This window comes from Haematobia irritans, chromosome 4 (assembly GCF_050003625.1).
Source record: "Haematobia irritans isolate KBUSLIRL chromosome 4, ASM5000362v1, whole genome shotgun sequence".
Taxonomy (NCBI): domain Eukaryota; kingdom Metazoa; phylum Arthropoda; class Insecta; order Diptera; family Muscidae; genus Haematobia; species Haematobia irritans.
Window position 1 is genome coordinate 18,061,287 of NC_134400.1, and position 23,952 is coordinate 18,085,238.

Consider the following 23,952-nt stretch of genomic DNA (forward strand, 5'->3'; position numbering starts at 1 on the left):
AACATTTCGGTAGTTTCGCGAGTTTCGGTAGATTTTTAGCATAAAAAATTTTACTTTTGTGGGCAGCAAATAGTGTCATTTTCATCCCCCATAAATTTAAAATCCTACAAATTTTGTCAACATTTTATTTATATCGAAAATTTTGTCAAGATTTTATTTATATAGATTTATTTTATTTATATAGAAAATTTTTTATTTCTATAGAAAATTTTGTCAAAATTTTATTTCTATAGAAAATTTTGTCAAAATTTTATTTCTATAGAAAATTTTGTCAAAATTTTATTTCTATAGAAAATTTTATCAAAATTTAATTTCTATAGAAAATTTTGCCAAAATTGTATTTCTATAGAAAATTTTGTCAAAATTTTATTTTTATAGAAATAAACTTTTGACAAAATTTTATTTCAATTATATTTGCTTAGTTCGGCTTGAGGTCATGTGAATAAAAACAGATGTTGTTGTTTTTTGAGTTGTATTTTTATATTTAAAATTTTTTCAATATTTCGAGCAGCATATTGCACTTTAACAGGACACAAACCAAACTTTAAGGACGTAGATATTTTGACGCAAGAAACCAATTATAAAAGGAGATTTACTCTGGAGATGCTACATATTATAAATGTACCTGCAGAAAGACGAATGAATTTTAAGACTGATACGGACCATTGTGCACATATTTATAGAAATATTGTACAAAAATATAGAAAGACAGATTAGCTTTTAGTTGTAAATATACTCCCTTGTAAAGAAGTTCACTGTTCTTTAAATTTAAATGTAATTATCTGTGTTTTTCATGTAATGATATATTTTTGTTAATGTGTTAAATGTTTTTTCTTTTTGTTTAAAGTAATTTCCCTGAAGACGAGCATCGGAGATGTCTCGAAATATTGGAAAAATTTTAAATATAAAAATACAACTCAAAAAACAACAACATCTGTTTTTATGCACATGACCTCAAGCCGAACTAAGCAAATATAATTAAAAGTTTAAAGGTCAACTAATTAAAACAACAAAATTTTATTTCTATAGAAAATTTTGTTAAAATTTTTATTTCTATAGAAAATTGTTTCAAAATTTAGTTTCTATAGAAAATTTTGTCAAAATTTTATTTTTATAGAAAGATGTGCTAAATTTTATTTCTATAGAAAATTTATCAAAATTTTATTTCTATAGAATTTTTTGTCAAAATTTTATTTCTATAGAAAATTTTGACAAAATTTTATTTCTATAGAAAATTTTGTCAACATTTCGGTAGTTTCGCGAGTTTCGGTAGATTTTTAGCATACAAAAATTTACTTTTGTGGGCAACAAATAGTGTCATTTTCATCCCCCATAAATTTAAAAACCTACAAATTTTGTCAAAATTTTATTTATATCGAAAATTTTGTGAAGATTTATATAGATTTATTTTATTTATATAGAAAATGTATTTATTTTATTTATATAGAAATTTTTTTATTTCTATAGAAAATTTTGTCAAAATTTTATTTCTATAGAAATTTTGTCAAAATTTTATTTCTATAGAAAATTTTGTCAAAATTTTATTTCTATAGAAAATTTTGTCAAAATTTTATTTCTATAGAAAATTTTGACAAAATTTTATTTCTATAGAAAATTTTGACAACATTTTATTTCTATAGAAAATTTTGACAAAATTTTATTTCTATAGAAAATTTTGTCAAAATTTTATTTCTATTTGTGAATTGCATAATCTACCGAAAACATTAAAAATTCTACAAATCTACCAAGCAGTAATAAATCTACCAAGTTTGGTAAACTTCTACCAACTGTGGCAATAGTTCTAGCGACGTGTTTCCAAATTAAAATTAATGGGATAGTGTTGTCAAATTTTTGTGATTCATTACTAGTCATTGTTGCTCCCTGATCAAGTGGAATTTTTTTTTTCAACTCCAAAGTTGATTATTAAGAATTTCCCCTGTATTAACATCAAAAACACTAGAAAATAAGAAAATTAGGAAATTAGGACATTTTTGCCGATAATGATATTAAATTTATTCGTAGCGTAAAAAGGTTTCGCCCACCGACAATCGCTGTGGTTATGTTTACATGTTAATACTCAAATAGTGTGTTTAGCAAAAAACAAACATTTACAAGTCTTAGGGCAAATTTCTTATCCTCCGATTAATATTTAACCGGAAGATAGACCACCTGTGAGTAAAATTTTTGTATGAGGTCAGCTGTTATATCACCACGATAAATAGGAAAAAGGCTCACAGCCCTCAAAAAATTATAAAAAGTCGAATTTTCGAAAATCAACCTATATAAAAATCGACAGAAGTTTTATCAAACTTAAAAAAAAAAAAAGATTTCTCAAAAGTCTCAATTATAGAAAAAATAACATTTTTCAAAAGTTGAAAATTTCTTAAAAATAGCTAAGGCCCTCTCGATTCTCAAGACTAATAAAATATTCGCTTATGTGCCGACTTCCCCGCTGGATGGTGATGATGACTACACCCAAAAAAAGTGAAGTCACTAAGAAAGAAAAAGTAGGTTTATTTTAGAAAATTTTTAAAATAAGCTAAAAGTGATGACTCGCTAGAAATGAGTTAAGATGAAGTATTTTTCCTTTAATACAAGAAAATTTCATAATTCGAAGAAAAATTTTGAAAAATTTATAGAATTTACTCATTTTTAGAAAATTTAAATTAATTTGTGTGAAATTTGAATTAGCTTTTTTCTTATTTTGAGCTCATGTCGTTAAGTTTCTAATAGTTGGAAAAAATTATCTAAAATAAATTTTCATTGACTTTTTTTGTCTGGGGTATATTAATTTCTGTACTTGTAATTTAAGTATGTTTTCTTTGTATGTGTGTTCTTGTGTATGTATTTGAATATTGTAATTATGTTTAATGTATTTGTTCCAGTTAATACTCGATCATTTAAATTCATTATGCTTTCTATTTCATATAATAAAACAAAAAAACACATTAAACAAATTCTTCTTTTTCTTCCAGCCACGGATGATTGAGACATTCTGCCGCTGATGCTCGAATGACAGGATTATATTCCAACATTGGTAACAGGAAATCGGAGAATTTTTTTGCTTCTATTGGATCCCAATCGTATTTTTCTATCAGTACATTTATGAGGCTCCATGGTTTTAGTTTTGTTATATTTCGAAGACTTCCTGTAAAGGTGAATGAGAGAGAGAGAGAGAGTGAGGAAAGGTTGATAAAATTATCATATAAAATAAATAACATATTGATTCTATATTTTACTCATTGGCCCAATAGAGTTCATTAAAAGGCCTGTTCGAAATTGAAACTTTTTACTTGCATTGGTAAAAATTTGACGTAATTTGAGGTGAGTATAATTTCGCTAAACCAGGGGGCTAGTAAGCACGGTTGCTACTCGAGCCAAAATAATCTACCAAAATTTGGAGTATATTTTACCAAACAAAAAAATCTTATTTTGCGATTTTTTTTGTTTAAAAATTTTGTAAATTTTTTATTTCTATAGAAAATTTTGTCAACTTTTTTGTTCTATAGAAAATTTTGTCAAAATTTCATTTCTATAGAAATTTTTATCAAAATTTTATTTCTATAGAACATTTTCTCAAAATTTTATTCCTATAGAAAACTTTGTCGAAATTTTATTTCTATAAAAAATTTTGTCAAAAATTTTTTTTCTATAGAAAATTTTGTCAAAATTTTATTTCTATAACATATTTTGTCGAAATTTTATTTCTATAGTAAATTTTCACAAAATTTCATAGAAAATTTATTTCTATAGAAAATTTTGTCAAAATTTTATTTCTATGGAAAATTTTATCAAAATTTTATTTCTTTAGAAAATTGTGGCAAACTTTTATTTCTATAGAATATTTTGTCAAAATTTTATTTCTACAGAAAATTTTCACAAAATTTCATAGAAAATTTTTTTCTAAAGAAAATTTTGTCAAAATTTTATTTCTATAGAAAATGTTGTGGAAATTTTATTTTTATATGAAAATTTTGTCAAAATTTTATTTCTATAGAAACTTTTGTCGAAATTTTGTTCTATAGAAAATTTTATCAAAATTTTATTTCTATAGAAATTTTGTCAAAATTTTATTTCTATAGAAAATTTTGTCAAAAATTTTATTTCTATAAAAAATTTTGTTAAAAATTTTATTTCTATAGAAAATGTTGTCAAAAATTTTAATTTTATAGAAAATTTTGTCAAAATATTATTTCTATAGAAAATTTTGTCAAAAATTTTATTTTTATAGAAAATTTTGTCGAAATATTATTTCTATAGAAAATTTTCACAAAATTTCATGGAAAATTTATTTTTATAGAAAATTTTGTCAAAATTGTATTTCTATAGAAAATTCCGTCGAAATTTTTTTCTATAGAAAATTTTGTCGAAAATTTATTTTATCGAATTTTTTTCTACAAAAATTTTTGTCGAAATTTTATGTCTACAGAAAATTTTGTCAAAATTATATTTCTACAGAAAATGTTTTTAAAATTTTATTTCTACAGAAAATTTTGTCAAAATTTTATTTCTATAGAAAATTTTGTAATTTTTTTTCTATAGAAAACTTTGTCGAAATTTTATTTCTATAGAAAATTTTGTCAAAAATTTTTTTTCTATAGACAATTTTGTCAAAATTTTATTTCTATAACATATTTTGTCGAAATTTTATTTCTATAGTAAATTTTCACAAAATTTCATAGAAAATTTATTTCTAAAGAAAATTTTGTCAAACTTTTATTTTTATAGAAAATATTCTGGAAATTTTATTTTTATATGAAAATTTTGTCAAAATTTTATTTCTATAGAAACTTTTGTCGAAATTTTGTTCTACAGAAAATTTTATAAAAATTTTATTTCTATAGAAATTTTGTCAAAATTTTATTTCTATAGAAAATTTTGTCAAAAATTTTATTTCTATAAAAAATTTTGTTAAAAATTTTATTTCTATAGAAAATGTTGTCAAAAATTTTATTTTTATAGAAAATTTTGTCAAAATATTATTTCTATAGAAAATTTTGTCAAAAATTTTATTTTTATAGAAAATTTTGTCGAAATATTATTTCTATAGAAAATTTTCACAAAATTTCATAGAAAATTTATTTTTATAGAAAACTTTGTCAAAATTGTATTTCTATAGAAAATTCCGTCGAAATTTTTTTCTATAGAAAATTTTGTCGAAAATTTATTTTATCGAATTTTTTTTCTACAAAAATTTTTGTCGAAATTTTATGTCTACAGAAAATTTTGTCAAAATTATTTTCTACAGAAAATGTTTTTAAAATTTTATTTCTACAGAAAATTTTGTCAAAATTTTATTTCTATAGAAAATTTTGTAATTTTTTTCTATAGAAAACTTTGTCGAAATTTTATTTCTATAGAAAATTTTGTCAAAAATTTTTTTTCTATAGAAAATTTTGTCAAAATTTTATTTCTATAACATATTTTGTCGAAATTTTATTTCTATAGTAAATTTTCACAAAATTTCATAGAAAATTTATTTCTATAGAAAATGTTGTCAACTTTTTTTTCTATAGAAAATTTTGTCAAAATTTTATTTCTATAGAAAATTTTATCAAAATTTTATTTCTTTAGAAAATTGTGGCAAACTTTTATTTCTATAGAATATTTTGTCAAAATTTTATTTCTATAGAAAATTTTCACAAAATTTCATAGAAAATTTATTTCTAAAGAAAATTTTGTCAAAATTTTATTTCTATAGAAAATATTGTGGAAATTTTATTTTTATATGAACATTTTGTCAAAATTTTATTTCTATAGAAACTTTTGTCGAAATTTTTTTCTATAGAAAATTTTATCAAAATTTTATTTCTATAGAAAATTTTGTCAAAAATTTTATTTCTATATAAAATTTTGTCAAAATTTTATTTCTATAGAAAATTTTGTCAAAAATGTTATTTCTATAAAAAATTTTGTTAAAAATTTTATTTCTATAGAAAATGTTCACAAAATTTCATAGAAAATTTATTTCTATAGAAAATTTTGTCAAAATTGTATTTCTATAGAAAATTTTGTCAACATTTTTTCTATAGAAAATTTCGTCGAAATTTTTTTTGTCGAAATTTTTTTCTATAGAAAATTTTGTCGAAAATATATTTTATCAAAAATTTTTTTTTACAAAAATTTTTGTCGAAATTTTATGTCTACAGAAAATTTGGTCAAAATTTTATTTCTACAGAAAATGTTTTTTAAATTTTAATTCTACAGAAAATTTTGTCAAAATTTTATTTCTATAGAAAATTTTGTAATTTTTTTTCTTTGTCGAAATTTTATTTCAATAGAAAATTTTGTCAAAATTTTATTTCTATAACAAATTTTGTCGAAATTTTATTTCTATAGTAAATTTTCACAAAATTTCATAGAAAATTTATTTCTATAGAAAATTTTCTAAATATTTTTTTCAATAGAAAATTTCGTCGAATTTTTTTGTTTTCTATAGAAAATTTTGCCAAGATTTTATTTCAATAGAAAAAATAGTAAAAAGTTTCGTTACGAACAGGCTCAAAATTAAAAAAAAAATGATTTGAAATGTGATTAAAAATTTCGATAGCTTACCATAACTTGTGAAGTATTTAACGCCATGTTTTCCTCGAAATATTACCGACGGTGGTATTGTGCCCAATAATTCCACAATATGCGCCAAATGATCCTCATCCCTTGAATATGTTTCACCAGCATGGGGATCGAAAAGATAATCCCCCGTGGCCAATTCAAATGCTAAACAAGCGGTACTCCAAATGTCCGCTGTATAATTATAAGGGGCTCCCAAAAGGACTTCGATTGAACGATATTGTCGTGTTTGTATGTCTTCGGTGAAATGATGATACTATGTGGGTGGGGAGAGAGCAACAATGATAAAATAGTTATGGAGCGAAGTTCAACACAGTTAAAGAGAAAAACTCACCTCATAACAGGCATTCCCCAAATCGGCGATTTTCACTCGTACATTGGTATTATTGATCAGCGATTGTATAGCATTCGTATAGGATTGTGTCTGAGGAATTGTATTGGTATTGGTATTATTTAATTGATTACTGGATTGTTCTTGTATATCAGAACCTTTGGTGGTGGTGGTGGTTTCAGTGGGCGGCTGTGATTTTTTTTTTTGTGAAATTTTACAATAGTAAAACAAAATGGAAATAAACAAGAAATGGAAACGAAACGGAAAGAAGACAAAACGCAAAGGAAAAATATACAAAAAGGTTGGTTTGGTGCATAACATTCACTTGGCTGGTTGATTGATTATTACTACATATTAATATTGTTATTTTTTATAAGAGTTATTCTTAATATTAATTATTTTTGTTTTTCAATTTTATTTGGATGGTAAATGCAAGTAAGAAACAAATATTAATACTGAAAATGTACAGTAACATTTGTAATCTCTAACAAAATTTGATATTTCAGTGGAAAAAAAAATGAGAAAGGCAAAAATTAATATTCCGTGGTGGTGATAAATTCATCATTCGTGTGTTAACACAATTATACAATATAGTTGCCAGATTTCAATAACAAATTCATCCCAGAAGAAGTTGGAAATCACCAATGAAACGTCGGATGTAAATATGAAATAAAGTCTTTTTATTTGCATATTGAGAGACCTTGAAAGCCCATTTTAGAACAGATCAAAAAATTTACCAAAAATTATAGCGATTGTCGTTAGGCGAAAAATTTCTATAGAAATAAAATTTCAACAACATTTTCTATAGAAATAAAGTTTTGACAAAATTGGTTAGTGTTGCCATCACTTATCAAATTTCTGAACTCACCACTGGGCATTGTTGTATCCGGATGTAAATAAGAAATAAAGTCTTTTTATTTGCATATTGATAGACCTTGAAAGCCCATTTTAGAACAGATCAAAAAATTTACCAAAAATTATAGCGATTGTCGTTAGGCGAAAATTTTCTATAGAAATAAAATTTTAACAACAATTTCTATAGAAATAAAGTTTTGACAAAATGGGTTAGTGTTGCCATCACTTATCAAATTTCTGAACTCACCACTGGGCATTGTTGTATCCTGGCCACGTGGAAATTCTCTTTTTTTTAACGCAATAATATTCAAAAATCATGATATATTGGAGATTTTTGCCGACAAGTCTATTTTAAAGGTCGCGGAAAAATGTTTCGCCTACCGCCTACCGCCTATCGCTATGGTTATATACTAAAATATGTATATTTATTTTGGCCGCAACGGCTATCGCGTTGACACATACAGAGAAGGGATATGGTCACCTCAAACATGACTCAAGAGCATTATGTTACTTTTTCACGACGAACATATAACATGTTTGTCGCAACCATGTTACTTTCTCGGACATTATGTATCTGATTTCGGCAAGCATGGTTATGCTTAGTGAAAAAATAATGTTCTTGGGACAAAAATGTTCTATGTTCCCTGTGAAAAAGTGAAATTATGAGTAGCCGTTTACCAGAATATTCAAAACGATAGTAATTTACGCCTTTTCATTTTTTTTATTTTACATGCCATAGTTATATATCAATTTTTGATGGATAGATTGTAATTGATTTTAAAAATTAAAAAAAAAAATAAGCAAAGCAATTCCAAAGGTGTTAAAATTTTGTGTGTGCGTGGGTGGTGTGATAGTGTAAATGTGTTAATAACAGAAATTCTAATTTGCAAATTAAATTTTAAGATCTAAATTTAAGATCTAAAATGCATTCCAATAAATTAAAAAAAATTATTTAGAGAATGGAAATTGCCTTAATTTAATAAATACAAATTATGTACATTTTTATAAATATAATACACTTTATTGAATGATTATCAATGTTCATGGAATGACGAATCTAAATTAAATGCGATATATGGTGAAAAGGCGGCCACAGCTGATTGCTGAAAAATATATGGAAATATCAAATCATGATCGTGAATCGATTACCGATGGTGTATCCCAAACAGGTGATCACAGTTCTAACAAGCAGTAGTTTCCAAATAAACAATTTTCATTTTAGCTCTAATCGAAATTTGTCGAAAGTTCGATGTATTTATATGATGTTTTCCTAATAGTACCAGTAACATGAGCAGTTATATCATCCCGATAAACATAACACAGAAAAATTAACTTGCAAAAAAAAAATATTTTGTTTATTTCAATTTTTTTTTTGAGAAATTTTATTTAATTATCACTGCGAATATATACTTGTTAGTTGAACTTGGAATTCACTGTCCTGAAGTTTCCATCCTATTGGATGAGAAACTGGCCATAGGTGTGTAAATACAACCATTGTGACTTTCCGAATGTACAATAATCACTATCCTGAATTTTACGTCCTATTGAAAAAATAATAACAATCAATCGACAAACAATAACTTCAGTGTTGTTTTTATAATTCCGGTAAAACGACTTTTGTTAGTAGGAAGAGCGAGAGAGTTTTTGGGAACAGAATTATAAGTTAAATCTCTCCAATTGTTGTCATTGCTGTGATTCATCTAGTTTTATATTTTTCTAGTTTTGTCCTATAGTTTGTTCGTTTTCTTATTTAATGTCTTATTTTACTTTAGCTGTTTGTGAGACTCTCTCAGCGAAGGTAAAAAAAGGTAAATAAATGTAAAACTTTTCTATTTTTGCTGTATGAGAGACTATCTGAGAGAAGATTAAAGAGAAAATAAATATGAAAACTATAAAATTTCGTAGATACTATATAAGATGGACCACTTAAACCAGCATTTATTAGAGAATTAAAAAAATAATAATTAGATTTAAAAATATATACGCAATATTTATCTAAAGTTTTATATTTCTTCACTCAAATGCTTATACGTCTTCCATTACTTGTTTATGAATGAGACTTTTGAGGTTTTGAAAGAGAGTAAACCATAAACTATAGACTCAGCTTTGTGTATAATTGGTAAACTGTAAAAAAAGGGAAACGAAAGAGAAAACCCGCGTGCTCTTATTTTCTTCGTGGTTTCTTAATCCTCGCAACCAGTGTTGCCAATTTGGTGCTTTTAGCACCAAATTTAGTGCCTTTTGATTTCTAAAAAGCACCAAATTGCCTTTTTGGTGCCTTTTCAAAAAAAGCACCAACTTGGTGCTTTCTGGCATTTTCATTTAGTGCTTTTGGTGCTTTTTTTTATTTTGAACAGTATTAAGTTTAATTGATACAAAAATTTTGATTAGACTTTCAAGAGCCGAAGAAACTCAAATTTATTGCCAAATATAGAATTTGATTGTTATGAAGTTGGTATTGAGTATTTTTTAATTAATATTGCTATTTAGGGTATTCTGTAGGAAAGTCGAGCGATGAGTGTCGAATTTTCGAATTTGGTAAAGATATCATTAAAAACGTTTGTATTAAATTCACAAAAGCACGCACAACTGACATAAGACTCCTTCCATATATTAATATAGACTCCTTCCATATATAAATATTTTGAAAGTTGAAAAACATCACTGATCAAAATGAATTGGACGAAAGCATTAAAACTGATCAAAGTGTATACTTGAATAGCGGTTCATAATGGTGAGTACTAAGGTCGAGTTTTGCCGCTAAAGTGAAAACTATATCAGTAAAAAAGGCATAAAATTATGCATATTTGCTGCAAATTTTATTATAACTTGATGGGGAATAGCCAAAAGCAAATTTTCACAAAGTTTGTATTCCTTAAAATGAATTATTAAAGAAATTGTAATTGTCAAAAAATGACTATTTTAGCAGCTAAACTCGATCTTAATACCCACCTTAACGTCTTAAAATTCAATTCACAAAAGTTCTATAATAGGTACATCTTCGGAAGTTTTTTTTTTTTTTTTTTTTTTTTTTTTTTTTTTAGTAGAGCATTTAATTTTCGATTTTGAGGTGGAAGGTGGTATGTTACAATTTATAATATATTTTTGGTGCTTTTTGGCCTTGGGGAGTTGGCAACACTGCTCGCAACTGTCGAACAGCGATTGACACCGATGGAGTAAACAACAGAGATAGTCAACAACTGATTGATTGACATTATTAAATGGTATTAAATGGGAGAAAGGGAAGAGATAAAGGAAATAGTTTCTCTCGAAAAAAACGATCCCTCCGAATCCCTACGATGAACGATTTTGTCCATGACTATTTAACACATTTTATGATCTCAATTGACTATGATAATAATGATGATGATGATAATTAGGATGATAGTTGTAGAGAAATGATGACGTTGACGCTAACGATAAACAAAATCTCTAAGACAGATTACTGGAAACATGATGATGATGATAATGGTGATGATGGCTGGGATATTTTTTTACTTTGAAATTAATGTAGTGCAACTTTTTGTTGTTTACCTTTAGTGACGATGTGGCATTTGTAGCAGTGTTTATTGCTGGTGGTGGTGCTGCTGCGGCTGTTGTTGTTGTTCTTATTTCCGATGATGGTAATGATGGTGCAAGTAGTGAGTTCTGTGATGGTATTACACTAGTTGCTGTTATTGTTGCTAGTGTTTCTATTGTGCTTGTGGTATTGGTATTTGCTAAAGCTGTAGCCTCGGTGGCCGAAATAGTTTCCATTGTCGTATTACAGGGTGGGTTCGTTTGGGTGGGTAGAGGAGCTTGTGTGCTAGTATCATCGGTTTGTGCCAACAACAGACTTTTGTGCTTATCGTTATTGTCATCGATTGTAGGTGGCGCTAATTCTTTAGCAAGAGGAGTATAGGTATTTGTTCCCACACTACCCACACCAGATTCATTGACACATTGGCCAGTTCCCATATTAGCATTCTCATCATTGAGGTCAATTTTACTCAGCGATATATCATCAAGCTAGCCCAGAAGCACGCGTTATTCAAATTCATTGTGCAGTGTGTTTCAAATTTGAGGTTAGGTGAGGTTCGAGGGGTTGTTTTTCAATTTAATGAATTTTTGTTTATTGATTGGATTTAGGATTTTCGATCATTGATATACATTTTGTAGTATGTGAAAGAATAATTATTATATAGGGATATGTATAGATATTTATAATATTTATGTCTATAGATATTGTAAATAGATTGAGTGTGGGTGCATATTACATGTATATATGTATATTTATATAAGAGTAATAAAAAAATTAAATATTTTTTGGTTTGTGTTTTATAAATATATAATTAAAATCAAACAAAACAAAAATTATCACAACAAAACAAAAATAATTAATAATAAATTAGGAAAATAATTACAATGATACGACAACAAACAAGCTTTTGTGTTTTATTCATATGTTCAATATTTATATGATATACACGCTTAGGTAAGTAAATAGGGTGGTATTAGAGAATTTGGTCTAAGTTGTCTATATTTTTGTATTATATAGATGAGAGATTTTATATTATAGATGATTTTTTACATCGGCTATAAAGTATTCTTTCCACTGACACTATGTAATTTGTCTGAATCACCCAGTGTTATCCAAAGATTTTTAAAAGTAAGTTCGCAACATAATAAAATATGAGAGACAGAGCGTCACATAAAAAAATCTCAACATTTTATTTCTATAGAAAATTTTTGCAAAATTGTATTTCCATAGAAAATATTAGCAATTTATTTTTCTATAGAAAATTTTTGCAAAATTTTATTTCCATAGAAAATATTAGCAAAATTTTTTTTCTATAGAAAATATTAACAAAATTTTATTTCTATAGAAAATTTTTGCAAAATTTTATTTCTATAGAAAATTTTTGCAAAATTTTATTTCTATAGAAAATTTTTGCAAAATTTTATTTCTATAGAAAATTTTTGCAAAATTTTATTTCTATAGAAAATTTTTGCAAAATTTTATTTCCATAGAAAATATTAGCAAAATTTTTTTTCTATAGAAAATATTAACAAAATTTTATTTCTATAGAAAATTTTTGCAAAATTTTATTTCTATAGAAAATTTTTGCAAAATTTTATTTCTATAGAAAATTTTTGCAAAATTTTATTTCTATAGAAAATTTTTGCAAAATTTTATTTCTATAGAAAATTTTTGCAAAATTTTATTTCTATAGAAAATTTTTGCAAAATTTTATTTCTATAGAAAATTTTTGCAAAATTTTATTTCTATAGAGAATTTTGTCAAATTTTATTTCTATAGAAAATTTTGCCAAATTTTATTTCATTTCATTCATTTCATTTATTTAACAATACAGTAAGCCTTCGTGGCCAATAAATCGTATTGTTCTTAAAAATAGTAATACATTAATAGTAATTGTAAAGTTATCAATACTAATCATTAATACTTAAATTACCCTACAATGCATACCACTCCACCATCCTCACTTTGGCCAAAGTCACATAGAAAACTAATATTAATAAAAGTAAACTAACACCTACCATTGGTAAATAACAGCCAACATTAAATATATTCATTCAAACTAGTCAGTAGCAAGTTCCTAAATTGATTCTCTAAAAAATATTTTCTTTGTACCACTTTTCGAAAGTTAGTGTGCCACTTGTTATAGCGTGTGTATACAATTTTTAGAAATTCTTAACGGTATCAGGTTCTATATAAAATTTTATTTTATATAGAAAATTTTTGCAAAATTTTATTTCTATAGAAAATTTTTGTAAAATTTTATTTCTATAGAAAATTTTTGAAAATTTTATTTTTGTAGAAAATTTTTACAAAATTTTATTTTTTTTTATTTTTTTTTTTTTGCAAAATTTTATTTCTATAGAAAATGTTTGCAAAATTTTATTTCTATAGCAAATGTTTGCAAAATTTTATTTCTATAGAAAATTTTTGTAAAATTTTATTTCTATAGAAAATTTTTGAAAATTTTATTTTTGTAGAAAATTTTTACAAAATTTTATTTCTATAGCAAAATTTTGTCAAAATTTCTATAAAAAATTTTATCTAAATTTTATTTCTATAGAAAATTTTGTAAACATTTTATTTCTATAGAAAATTTTGTCAAAATTTTATTTCTATAGAAAATTTTGTCCAATTTTATTTCTAAAAAAATATTTTCTTTGTACACACGCTAACACAATTTTTATAAATTCTTAACGGTATCAGGTTCTATATAAAATTTTATTTCTATAGAAAATTTTTGCATAATTTTATTTCTATAGAAAATTTTTACAAAATTTTATTTCTATAGCAAAATTTTGTCATATTTTATTTCTATAGCAAAATTTTGTCAAATTTTATTTCTAAAAAAATTATTTTCTTTGTGCCACTTTTCGAAAGTTTTTATAAATTCTTAACGGTATCAGATTCTATATAAAATTTTATTTCTATAGAAAATTGTTGCAAAATTTTATTTCTATAGAAAATTTTTACAAAATTTTATTTCTATAGAAAATTGTATCAAAACTTTATTTCTATAGAAAATTGTGTCAAAATTTTATTTTTTTTTAGAAAATTTTATCAAAATGTTATTTCTATAGCAAAATTTAGTCAAAATTTTATTTTATTTATTTAAATTTAAATTTTCTTTCTACAGAAAATTTGGTCAAAATTTTATTTCTATAGAAAATTTTCTCAAAATTTTATTTCTATAGAAAATTATCTCAATATTTTATTTCTATAGAAAATTTTATCAAAATTTTATTTCTATAGATAATTTTGTCAAAATTTTATTTCTAAAAAAATATTTTTTGTTAGTATACCACTTATTATAACGTGTGATATATTTGTGCACAATTTTTAGAAATTCTCAACGGCATCAGTTTTTATTTACTTTTTTATAAAGAGGTGGCTCGAACTTACTCAGACAAAGCAAAGCTTTGGATATCTGGGTGATATTTACAACTTCATAGTGTAATCAGCGCAAAAAAAAAACTAGCGTGAAAATTTAGGACCATCCCCTTTTATTTAGCAAAAGTGTGGACTTACCTTGGCAGTGATTTTCTTTTCGGTTCGAAAACGATTATTAAGATTTCCAGTGGTTGATGAATTTGTTGCATTTGTCATACCGCCACCGCCGCCGCCTCCTCCTGTACTGCTACCACCATCTATGCTATCACCCATTAAACTTGAGTATTTGGAGGCAATTGACGATGTATCATCTTTATCGCCGCTTAAATTACTACCACCTGCGCCCATAGGAGGAGGTAATGGTGTCGATGAGGCAGAATTATTAGCTGTATTTGTGTTAGTTGCATTTGTTGCATTCGTTTCGATGTTTTGTAGGGGCCATTTGGCCCGAGTCTTCGTTTGTTTCTCTATTGAACTTACTGGAAAAAGAAGGATTTAAAGAAGTTTAAAAATTAATCAAAAATATTGGAATCAAGGAAATTTTATTTCTAAGTTTTGCAAAATTTTATTTTTATAGAAAATTTTTACAAAATTTTATTTCTATCGAAAAATTTTGCAAAATGTTATTTCTATGGAAAATTTTTACAAAATTTTATTTCCATAGAAAATTTTGTCAAAATGTCATTTCTATAGAAAATTTTGTCAAAATTTTTTTTCTATAGAAAATTGTTGCAAAATTTTATGTCTATAGAAAAAGTTTACAAAATTTTATTTCTATAGAAAATTGTGTAAAAATTTTATTTCTATAGAAAATTGTGTCAAAATTTTATTTCTTTAGAAAATTTTTTCAAAATGTTATTTATATAGCAAAATTTTGTCAAAATTTTATTTGTATAGAAATTTTTGTCAAAATTTTATTTCTATAGAAAATTTTATCTGAATTTTCTTTCTATAGAAATAACATTTTGACAAGATTTTCTATAGAAATAAAATTTGACAAAATTTTCTATAGAAATACAATTTTGAGAAAATTTTCTATAGAAATAAAATTTTGAGGAAATTTTCTCATAACTAAAATGTTAACAAAATTTTCTATAGAAATAACATTTTGAAAAGATTTTCTATAGAAATAAAATTTGACAAAAATTTCTATAGAAATAAAATGTTGAAGAAATTTTCTTATAAATAAAATTTTAAAATAATTTTCTATAGAAATAAAATTTTGACAAATTTTTCTATAGAAATAAAATTTGGAGAAAATTTTCTATAGAAATAAAATTTTAAGAAAATTTTCTATAGAAAAAAAATTTACAAAATTTTCTGTAGAAATTTTGAGAAATTTTTCTGTAAGAATAAGAAATAATGAGAAAATTGTCTATGGAAATAAAATTTCGAGAAAATTTTCTATAAAATAAAATTCCGACAAAATTTCTACAGAAATTAAAATTTCAGAAAATTTTCTTTCTATAGAAATAAAATTTTGAGAAAATTTTCTATAGAAATAACATTTTGAAAAGATTTTCTATAGAAATAAAATTTGACAAAAAAATTCTATAGAAATAAAATGTTGAGAAAATTTTCTATAGAAATAAAATTTTGAGAAAATTTTCTTATAAATAAAATTTTAACAAAATAATCTTAGAAATAAAATTTTGACAAAATTTTCTGTAGAAATAACATTTTAACACAATTTTCTATAGAAATAAAATTTTGACAAATTTTTCTATAGAAATTAAATTTTGAGAAAATTTTCTATAGAAATAAAATTTTGAGGAAATTTTCTATAGAAAAAAAAAATTGACAAAATTTTCTGTTGAAATTTTGAGAAATTTTCCTATAAGAATAAGAAATAATGAGAAAATTTTCTATAGAAATAAAATTTCGAGAAAATTTTCTATAAAATAAAATTCCGACCAAATTTCTACAGAAATTAAAATTTCAGAAAATTTTCTATAAAAATAAAAGTTTGAGAAAATTTTCTATAGAAATAAAATTTTGAGAAAATTTTCTATAAAATAAAATTCCGACAAAATTTCTACAGAAATTAAATTTTCAGAAAATTTTCTATAAAAATAAAAATTTGAAAAAATTTTCTATAGAAATAAAATTGTGACAAAATATTCTATAGAAATAATATTTTGACAAAATTTGCTATAGAAATAACATTTTGAAAAAAATTTCTATATAAATAAAATTTTGAGAAAATAAATAAAAAAATATAGAAATAAAATTTGGAGAAAATTTCCTATAGAAATAACATTTTGAAAAAAAAAATCTATAGAAATAAAATTTTGCAATATAGGATTATTTTGTTTGCTAGTTGTTTGTTAAAATGTATTCCAAAGTTTGGTAGATTAAGTCAAATATGGCAGTCGGTTTGGACCGATATGGACCAATTTTTCCACGGTTCTTAGAAAGCATATACTAATATCACGTACTAAATTTCAACCGGATCGGATGAAATTTGCTCTCGCAAGAGGCTCCGTAAATCAAAAATGGTGGTCGGTTCGGAAGTTAGCGTGATTTCAACAGACGGACGGACAGATATCGCAAGATGTACCACTCAGAATTTTACCACGATCCAGAATATATAAACTTCATGGGTCTGAGATCCATATATTCTTCTTGCTTTTTGTCCTGCCTACATTTTGCAATGACACCCCGTCAAAAAAATTCAAATGGGAACAAGTATATACGACTGAATGATCGTTCGAGTCTTATGGATTACGTACAAAATGCTACTAAATACTGTCATCCAAAATAGAATTACTTCTTAAAATTAAATTTCCAAAACCGATAGCCTAAGTTCTAGTAACTTACTTATTTTATTACACATTTATTACAATTTGTAATTATAATAAAGATTTTAATAAATAAATAATAAAAAATTTAATTTCAATTCTAAACAATAAATTTCCCTACGATATGCATATTCGCATTTATCATACGCCGATGAGTGCATATGATAAATTAATATAACGTATACGCAACATTATAGTGTACTTTTTAACCATAGTACCAATTTATCATACGCTTACGTGTACCACCACAAAATATAAGCTAACTCGGATTAATACTATGAACTTTTTTAGCACTCCCAAAAATTTCAATAAAATTTAAAAAACATATATATTAAACTTACTATACGAATCGGGAAAATCCACACCCTTTATCCTTAAACTGGTTATCTCATCATCTATTTGCTGATTCATAGCGGCTGCATTGTCAATTACCAATAAAATATTTTCGGGTTTTATGTCGGTGTGTATGATATTGCATTTGCTATGCAAATAGTCCAAACCCTCCAGCACCTGTTTGATAATATTACGTACTTGAGCCAATGCCAAGCCTTGATAATTATTTTTCACAATCAATTTATAAAGGCTACAGCCCAAGGCCTCAAAGACCAAACAGGTGTGGACGCCATTCACACCACGCACTGTGAAATGATTGAGCAAACGCACAATACGTTCACGTTTGACATCCAAGGGATCAGCATCACGTATAGCCTCGAGAAGGCGTATCTCATCAGCTGCAGTCTCAATGTAATGTGGAGCACTTTTCACCACTTTTAAAGCTACATATTTTTCATCTCTGTATAAACGAAAGAGAGGCAGATTATTATTTTTTGGTTTTTCTCTCTTTCATAAGAAAATTATTTCAATCTTACTTGAGATCTCGACATAGCCAAACGGTAGAGAAATGGCCCCAACCTAGTTTGCGCACAACTCGAAACCGATTATCAAATATATCACCTATAACTACGGGATGATAGCCACCACGACAATATTGCGCTGCATCCTCTTGTTCCTCATCCGAACCATAAAGACTGCTATCGGGTGAATCGGGGAATATTTCATCTGTTGTACTTAAAGTACCACGAGGTTCAGATCTGGAAAGAAAAGGAAATTACACAAAAAAACATTATAAAGGCGAATATTGACAAGAAATAATTAAAATTAGGTATAAAACAAGTAAGGAAAGTCTAAAGTCGGGCGGGGCCGACTATATTATACCCTGCACTACTTTGTAGATCTAAACTTTCGCTACCATATCACATCCGTCAAATGTGTTGGGGGCTATATATAAAGGTTTGTCCCAAATACATACATTTAAATATCACTCGATTTGGACAGAATTTGATAGACTTTTACAAAATCTATAGACTCAAAATTTAAGTTGGCTAATGCACAAGGGTGGAACACAATTTTAGTAAAAAAATATGGGAAACATTTAAATCTGAAGCAATTTTAAGGAAACTTCGCAAAAGTTTATTTATGATTTATCGCTCGATATATATGTATTAGAAGTTTAGGAAAATTAGAGTATTTTTACAACTTTTCCACTAAGCAGTGGCGATTTAACAAGGAAAATGTTGGTATTTTGACCATTTTCGTCGAAATCAGAAAACATATATATGGGAGCTATATCTAAATCTGAACCGATGTCAACCAAATTTGGCACGCATAGCTACAATGCTAATTCTACTCCCTGTGCAAAATTTCAACTAAATCGGAGCACAAAATTGGTCTCTGTGGTCATTTGAGTGTAAATCGGGCGAAAGCTATATATGGGAGCTATATCTAAATCTGAACCGATTTCAACCAAATTTGACACGCATAGCTTAATGCCAATTCTACTCCCTGTGCAAAATTTCAACTAAATCGGATTTAAAAATTGGCCTCTGTGGTCATATGAGTGTAAATCGGGCGAAAGCTATATATGGGAGGTATATCTAAATCTGAACCGATTTCAACCAAATTTGACACGCATAGCTATAATGCTAATTCTACTCCCTGTGCAAAATTTCAACTAAATCGGTGCAGAAAATTGGCCTCTGTGGGCAAATGAGTGTAAATCGGGCGAAAGCTATATATGGGAGCTATATCTAAATCTGAACCGTTTTGGCTGATATTTTGCAAGTTTTTCGAGACTCATAAAATATTCGGATGTACGGAATTTGAATAAGATCGGTTGATATACACGCCAATTATGACCAGATCGGTGAAAAATATATATGGCAGCTATATCTAAATCTGAACCGATTTTTTCCAAAATCAATAGGGATCGTCTTTGAGCCGAAACAGGACCCTATAGCAAATTTTAGGACAATCGGACTAAAACTGCGAGCTGTACTTTGCACACAAAAATGCACCAACAGACAGACAGGCGGACAGACAGACAGACGGACATCGCTAAATCGACTCAGAATTTAATTCTAAGACGATCGGTATACTAAACGATGGGTCTCAGACTTTTCCTTCTTGGCGTTACATACAAATGCACAAACTTATTATACCCTGTACCACAGTAGTGGTGAAGGGTATAAATATTATTAGCACATTGCCAACTTGAGAAAATTTTCAATAGAAATAAAATTTTAAGAAAATTTTCTATAGAAATAAAATTTTGAGAAATTTTCTATATTTCCGAATGAAATAAAATTTTCACAAAATTTTCCATAGAAATAAAATTTTGACAAAATTTTCTATAGAAATAAAATTTTGAGAAAATTTTCTATAGAAATAAAATTTTGAGAAAATTTTCTATAGAAATAAAATTTTGAGAAATTTTTCTATAGAAATAAAATGTTTACAAAATTTTCTACAGAAATAAAATTTTGACAAAAATTTCTATAGAAATACAATTTTGACAAAATTTTCTATAGATCTAAAATTTTAACAAAATTGTTTTATAAGCATAAATTTTGACAAAATTTTCTATAGAAATAAAATTTTTACAACATTTTCTAAGATATAAAATTTTAACAAAATTTTCTATAGAAATAAAATTTTGACATAATTTTCTATAGATATAAAATGTTAACAATAGTTTCTATGGAAATGGGAGCCACCGTGGTGCAATGGTTAGCATGCCCGCCTTGCATACACAAGGTCGTGGGTTCGATTCCTGCTTCGACCGAACACCAAAAAGTTTTTCAGCGGTGGATTATCCCACCTCAGTAATGCTGGTGACATTTCTGAGGGTTTCAAAGCTTCTCTAAGTGGTTTCACTTCAATGTGGAACGCCGTTCGGACTCGGCTATAAAAAGGAGGTCCCTTGTCATTGAGCTTAACATGGAATCGGGCAGCACTCAGTGATAAGAGAGAAGTTCACCTACGTGGTATCACAATGGACTGAATAGTCTAAGTGAGCCTGAAATATCGGGCTGCCACCTAACCTAACCTAACCTTCTATGGAAATAAAATTTTGACAAAATTTTCTATAGAAATGAAACTTTGACTACATTTTCTATAGAAATAAAATTTTGACAAAAATTTTTATATATGTAGGGTATATACTCGCGCTTTTGATACCAAAATTTATGTTTGGACAATGTGAAAAAATGTTTACATTATACCCCCCAAAAAGAATACAATAAACCGCTGCTTTACAGTCATATAACACGAGCTTAATTCGCCTACCGACATTCGATATGGTTGTGTTTAACCACTAAAATTGGTAAAAAAAGAAAAAATATACACACACATGTAAGCTAATATCTCAGCTTCTTCGGCTTCCAATTCTATTTGATTGATGATAATGCCTGTCTGTTTGTCAACAACTGTCAACGGTTTTGAGCGTAATGGCAAATACATTTCACGATCTTTTTCTGTTGGCAACATTGGCACAGCATAAACGTCGTTCCCTTTTGATGTCACTGTTGATGGTGTAACGGGAATTTTGCGTTTTTTGGTCTTACGAATATGTATTAGGATGGGACCAGCCGAAACACATTTTCGTTTCTTGGTGATGCGTTTACGTCGCTTCTTCTCTTCCAACTCTAATTGTATGTCATTTACAGCTTCAGCGGCAGCATTTAGCTCAGCTGGTGTTTTAAATTCAAACTCACAAATAATGGCTTGTGGTGTTAAGGTCTCAGCTATAGATGAGAAGGGATGTGCTCTAATCAATCCTCCATTGGCAAGGGGGGAAACAAATTGATCTTTGGCATTTTCTTTTGTAAATGCGTTTTGTTTGTTTGTATTTGCCTCGTTTACTCCTGCACCACCTCCACCTCCAACACCTTGTCTAATCCAGTGCATAATGAAGAGAAACAATAAGAGAGCACAAATCTTCAGAGCGAACATAAATATGTGATCGTTTTGTAAGACATTCGTACAGAAAGAGTAAAACAAAGCCAATTGAGAGAACCAACCGGCTAATGTTTGATAGAAATGGATTATATGATGCCATAACATAGCAAGACAAGGCCATAATGCATTATAATATTCCACAATTTTTGGTAGATACTTCCAGGTGGGAGCCTCTTCTAGGGTACATACATTATCAGTTGATTGTTGCAATAATAAAATTTTTAGATTTTTTGGTATATCACAAGATGGTGGTGATGATTGTGAAGTATTATCCCAATATAGGGATTTAATTTGAGAGATTAACTCCATATGTACGAATAATTTGCGGAGACTGCTTTTGTTTTATAACTTTTTGTTTTGTTAACACATTTTGTTATTTTGGTTTTCACTTGTTTTCGTTTCGTTATTTTCTCATTTTATTTAGTATTATTTTGGTTTCGTTTTTAATTTCTTTTGGTTTAAATTTCATTGTCATTACACTTTGCACTACATATCACTCACGCTCATGCCTATATCAATGACAATACACTCGATCGCTATCATATGTTTCCGGCTTTTTATGAGTTGAGTATTCCAAGCATTACCGTTATTTGTATATTGCTTTAGTTAACCGTTATTTATGTCGTTTTTTCCCCATCCAACGCTTACATAATGCTCAAAAATATTTTAAGGAAAATCTATGCGTCCGTTCTTAGCCAAAATTATGAATAACAAAAATATTAACATCGACTAAAAGAAAAAAGAGCTTCTTGCTCTTCATCGTTTGTTTTTGGTTTTTCTTCGTTCGGTTAATATCGGCTAAATAGCGGCCGATTTTATTGTCATTAATGACGTAGCTATTTTTGTGTCGTTGTTGTTGTTGACTCGCGCGCGTTTCTCAGCTGTGAATTATTCTAATGGGATGCCTTTATATCAGTGAACAACAAGGCACTACTCATGAATAGATTTTCCTTGTGAGTGTGCAAACATTTTGCTGAGAAAGTGAAAAAAATCGCATAGCAATCTCACAACAGCAACAAGCGTTATTCTCACACTCACAGTCCATAAAATCTCTTTGTCTCTCGACCATCAAGCCGCGCACCGGCTAATATTTTGCAACCATTTATTATGATTGCCACAAGTCATTGTTGCCATCTTCATGTAAATAAAATTACATACATGATTGTATTAAAGAGATAGTTTCTATTTTACAAAAAAAAACACATTTTTGGATTTTAATTATAGTTGATAAAATTGAGCAAATGTCAAGATGTAGAGGGCTATGAGAAAAATTGTTTTGTGTCAATTTTTTTTGCCCAAGAATAAGCCTAAAACAATATGACCAAAATATTCTTAATTATATATTAATAATTTCAGAGAAAATGGCTTAATTGCGACATATTTCCCATGAAAAATCTCGCCATCTTGGCGTGACATCAATTTTTGAATGCAAGCAGAGAAGAAATACACTCAAAAAAACCTTGAACCCACACCGAAAGAATTCTCTTCGTTAATTTTACGAAGAATTCTTCATTAAAACAACGAAATTTTCATTCATTTTCGTAAATTTTACAATGAACATTTTACGAATATACGAAACATCTACGAAATATTATACATTAACTTTTCTTCGTAAAAATTTCGTACTTTTAACGAAATTTTCTTCAAATTTCATGACTTTTGTGAAGAATTTTTTACGAATTTATGAATATTTTACGAAACATTCTTCGTTAAAATTTCTTCATAAAAAGTACGAAACATTTCCTTTGAAATAACGAAGAAGTTTCATTGAAGTTGTAAAATTTCCGTTCGCAACATAAAATTGTCTTCGATAATGTGCTTGTCCATTATTCAATTTTTTAATGCATGTCTAGGCTACTTTTCATTTGGGTGATAGCTTGCTATGCATAAAAGTGGAGCAACCAAACTAAAAGTTATTCAAAAAGTAGTGGAGACATTTTTCAAATTTGTTTCTACCAACCAACTGCACTTTGGACTATAATTTTTTTTTTTCTAAAAGTTCGAAAATTTTTCACAAAAAGTAAGAAAGTTTTTCATAAAAAGTACGAAATTGTTTCATTAAAAGTACGTAACAATTTCATAAAAAGTATGAACATTTTTCGTAAAAAGTACGAAACAATTTCATAAAAAGAACGAAATTGTTTCAAAACAAGTATATACAGCACTAAGTTCGGCCGGGCCGAATCTTAAAT

General features: G+C 26.8%; 1 protein-coding gene across 6 annotated transcripts in view; it reads right to left on the reverse strand.

Annotated features, from left to right (window-relative positions):
- Nucleotides 1-2,899: 2,899 nt before the first annotated feature.
- Nucleotides 2,900-23,952, reverse strand: part of Srpk79D (Serine-arginine protein kinase at 79D) — a 44,344-nt gene continuing 23,291 nt past the window's right edge. For 2 of the 6 annotated variants that reach the window (XM_075304356.1, XM_075304355.1), the window contains 7 exons: nucleotides 18,334-18,555; nucleotides 17,806-18,257; nucleotides 14,802-15,142; nucleotides 11,291-11,764; nucleotides 6,905-7,090; nucleotides 6,556-6,826; nucleotides 2,900-3,148 (listed from right to left, as the gene is read on the reverse strand). In XM_075304356.1, the coding sequence (XP_075160471.1) occupies nucleotides 2,949-3,148; nucleotides 6,556-6,826; nucleotides 6,905-7,090; nucleotides 11,291-11,764; nucleotides 14,802-15,142; nucleotides 17,806-18,257; nucleotides 18,334-18,555 (2,146 nt within the window). In that variant the 3' untranslated portion in view covers nucleotides 2,900-2,948. Of the gene's footprint in view, nucleotides 3,149-6,555; nucleotides 6,827-6,904; nucleotides 7,091-11,290; nucleotides 11,765-14,801; nucleotides 15,143-17,805; nucleotides 18,258-18,333; nucleotides 18,556-21,152; nucleotides 22,662-23,952 lie in introns of those variants that run through there. The other 4 variants (XM_075304359.1, XM_075304357.1, XM_075304358.1 and 1 more) reach the window with 4 other exon arrangements.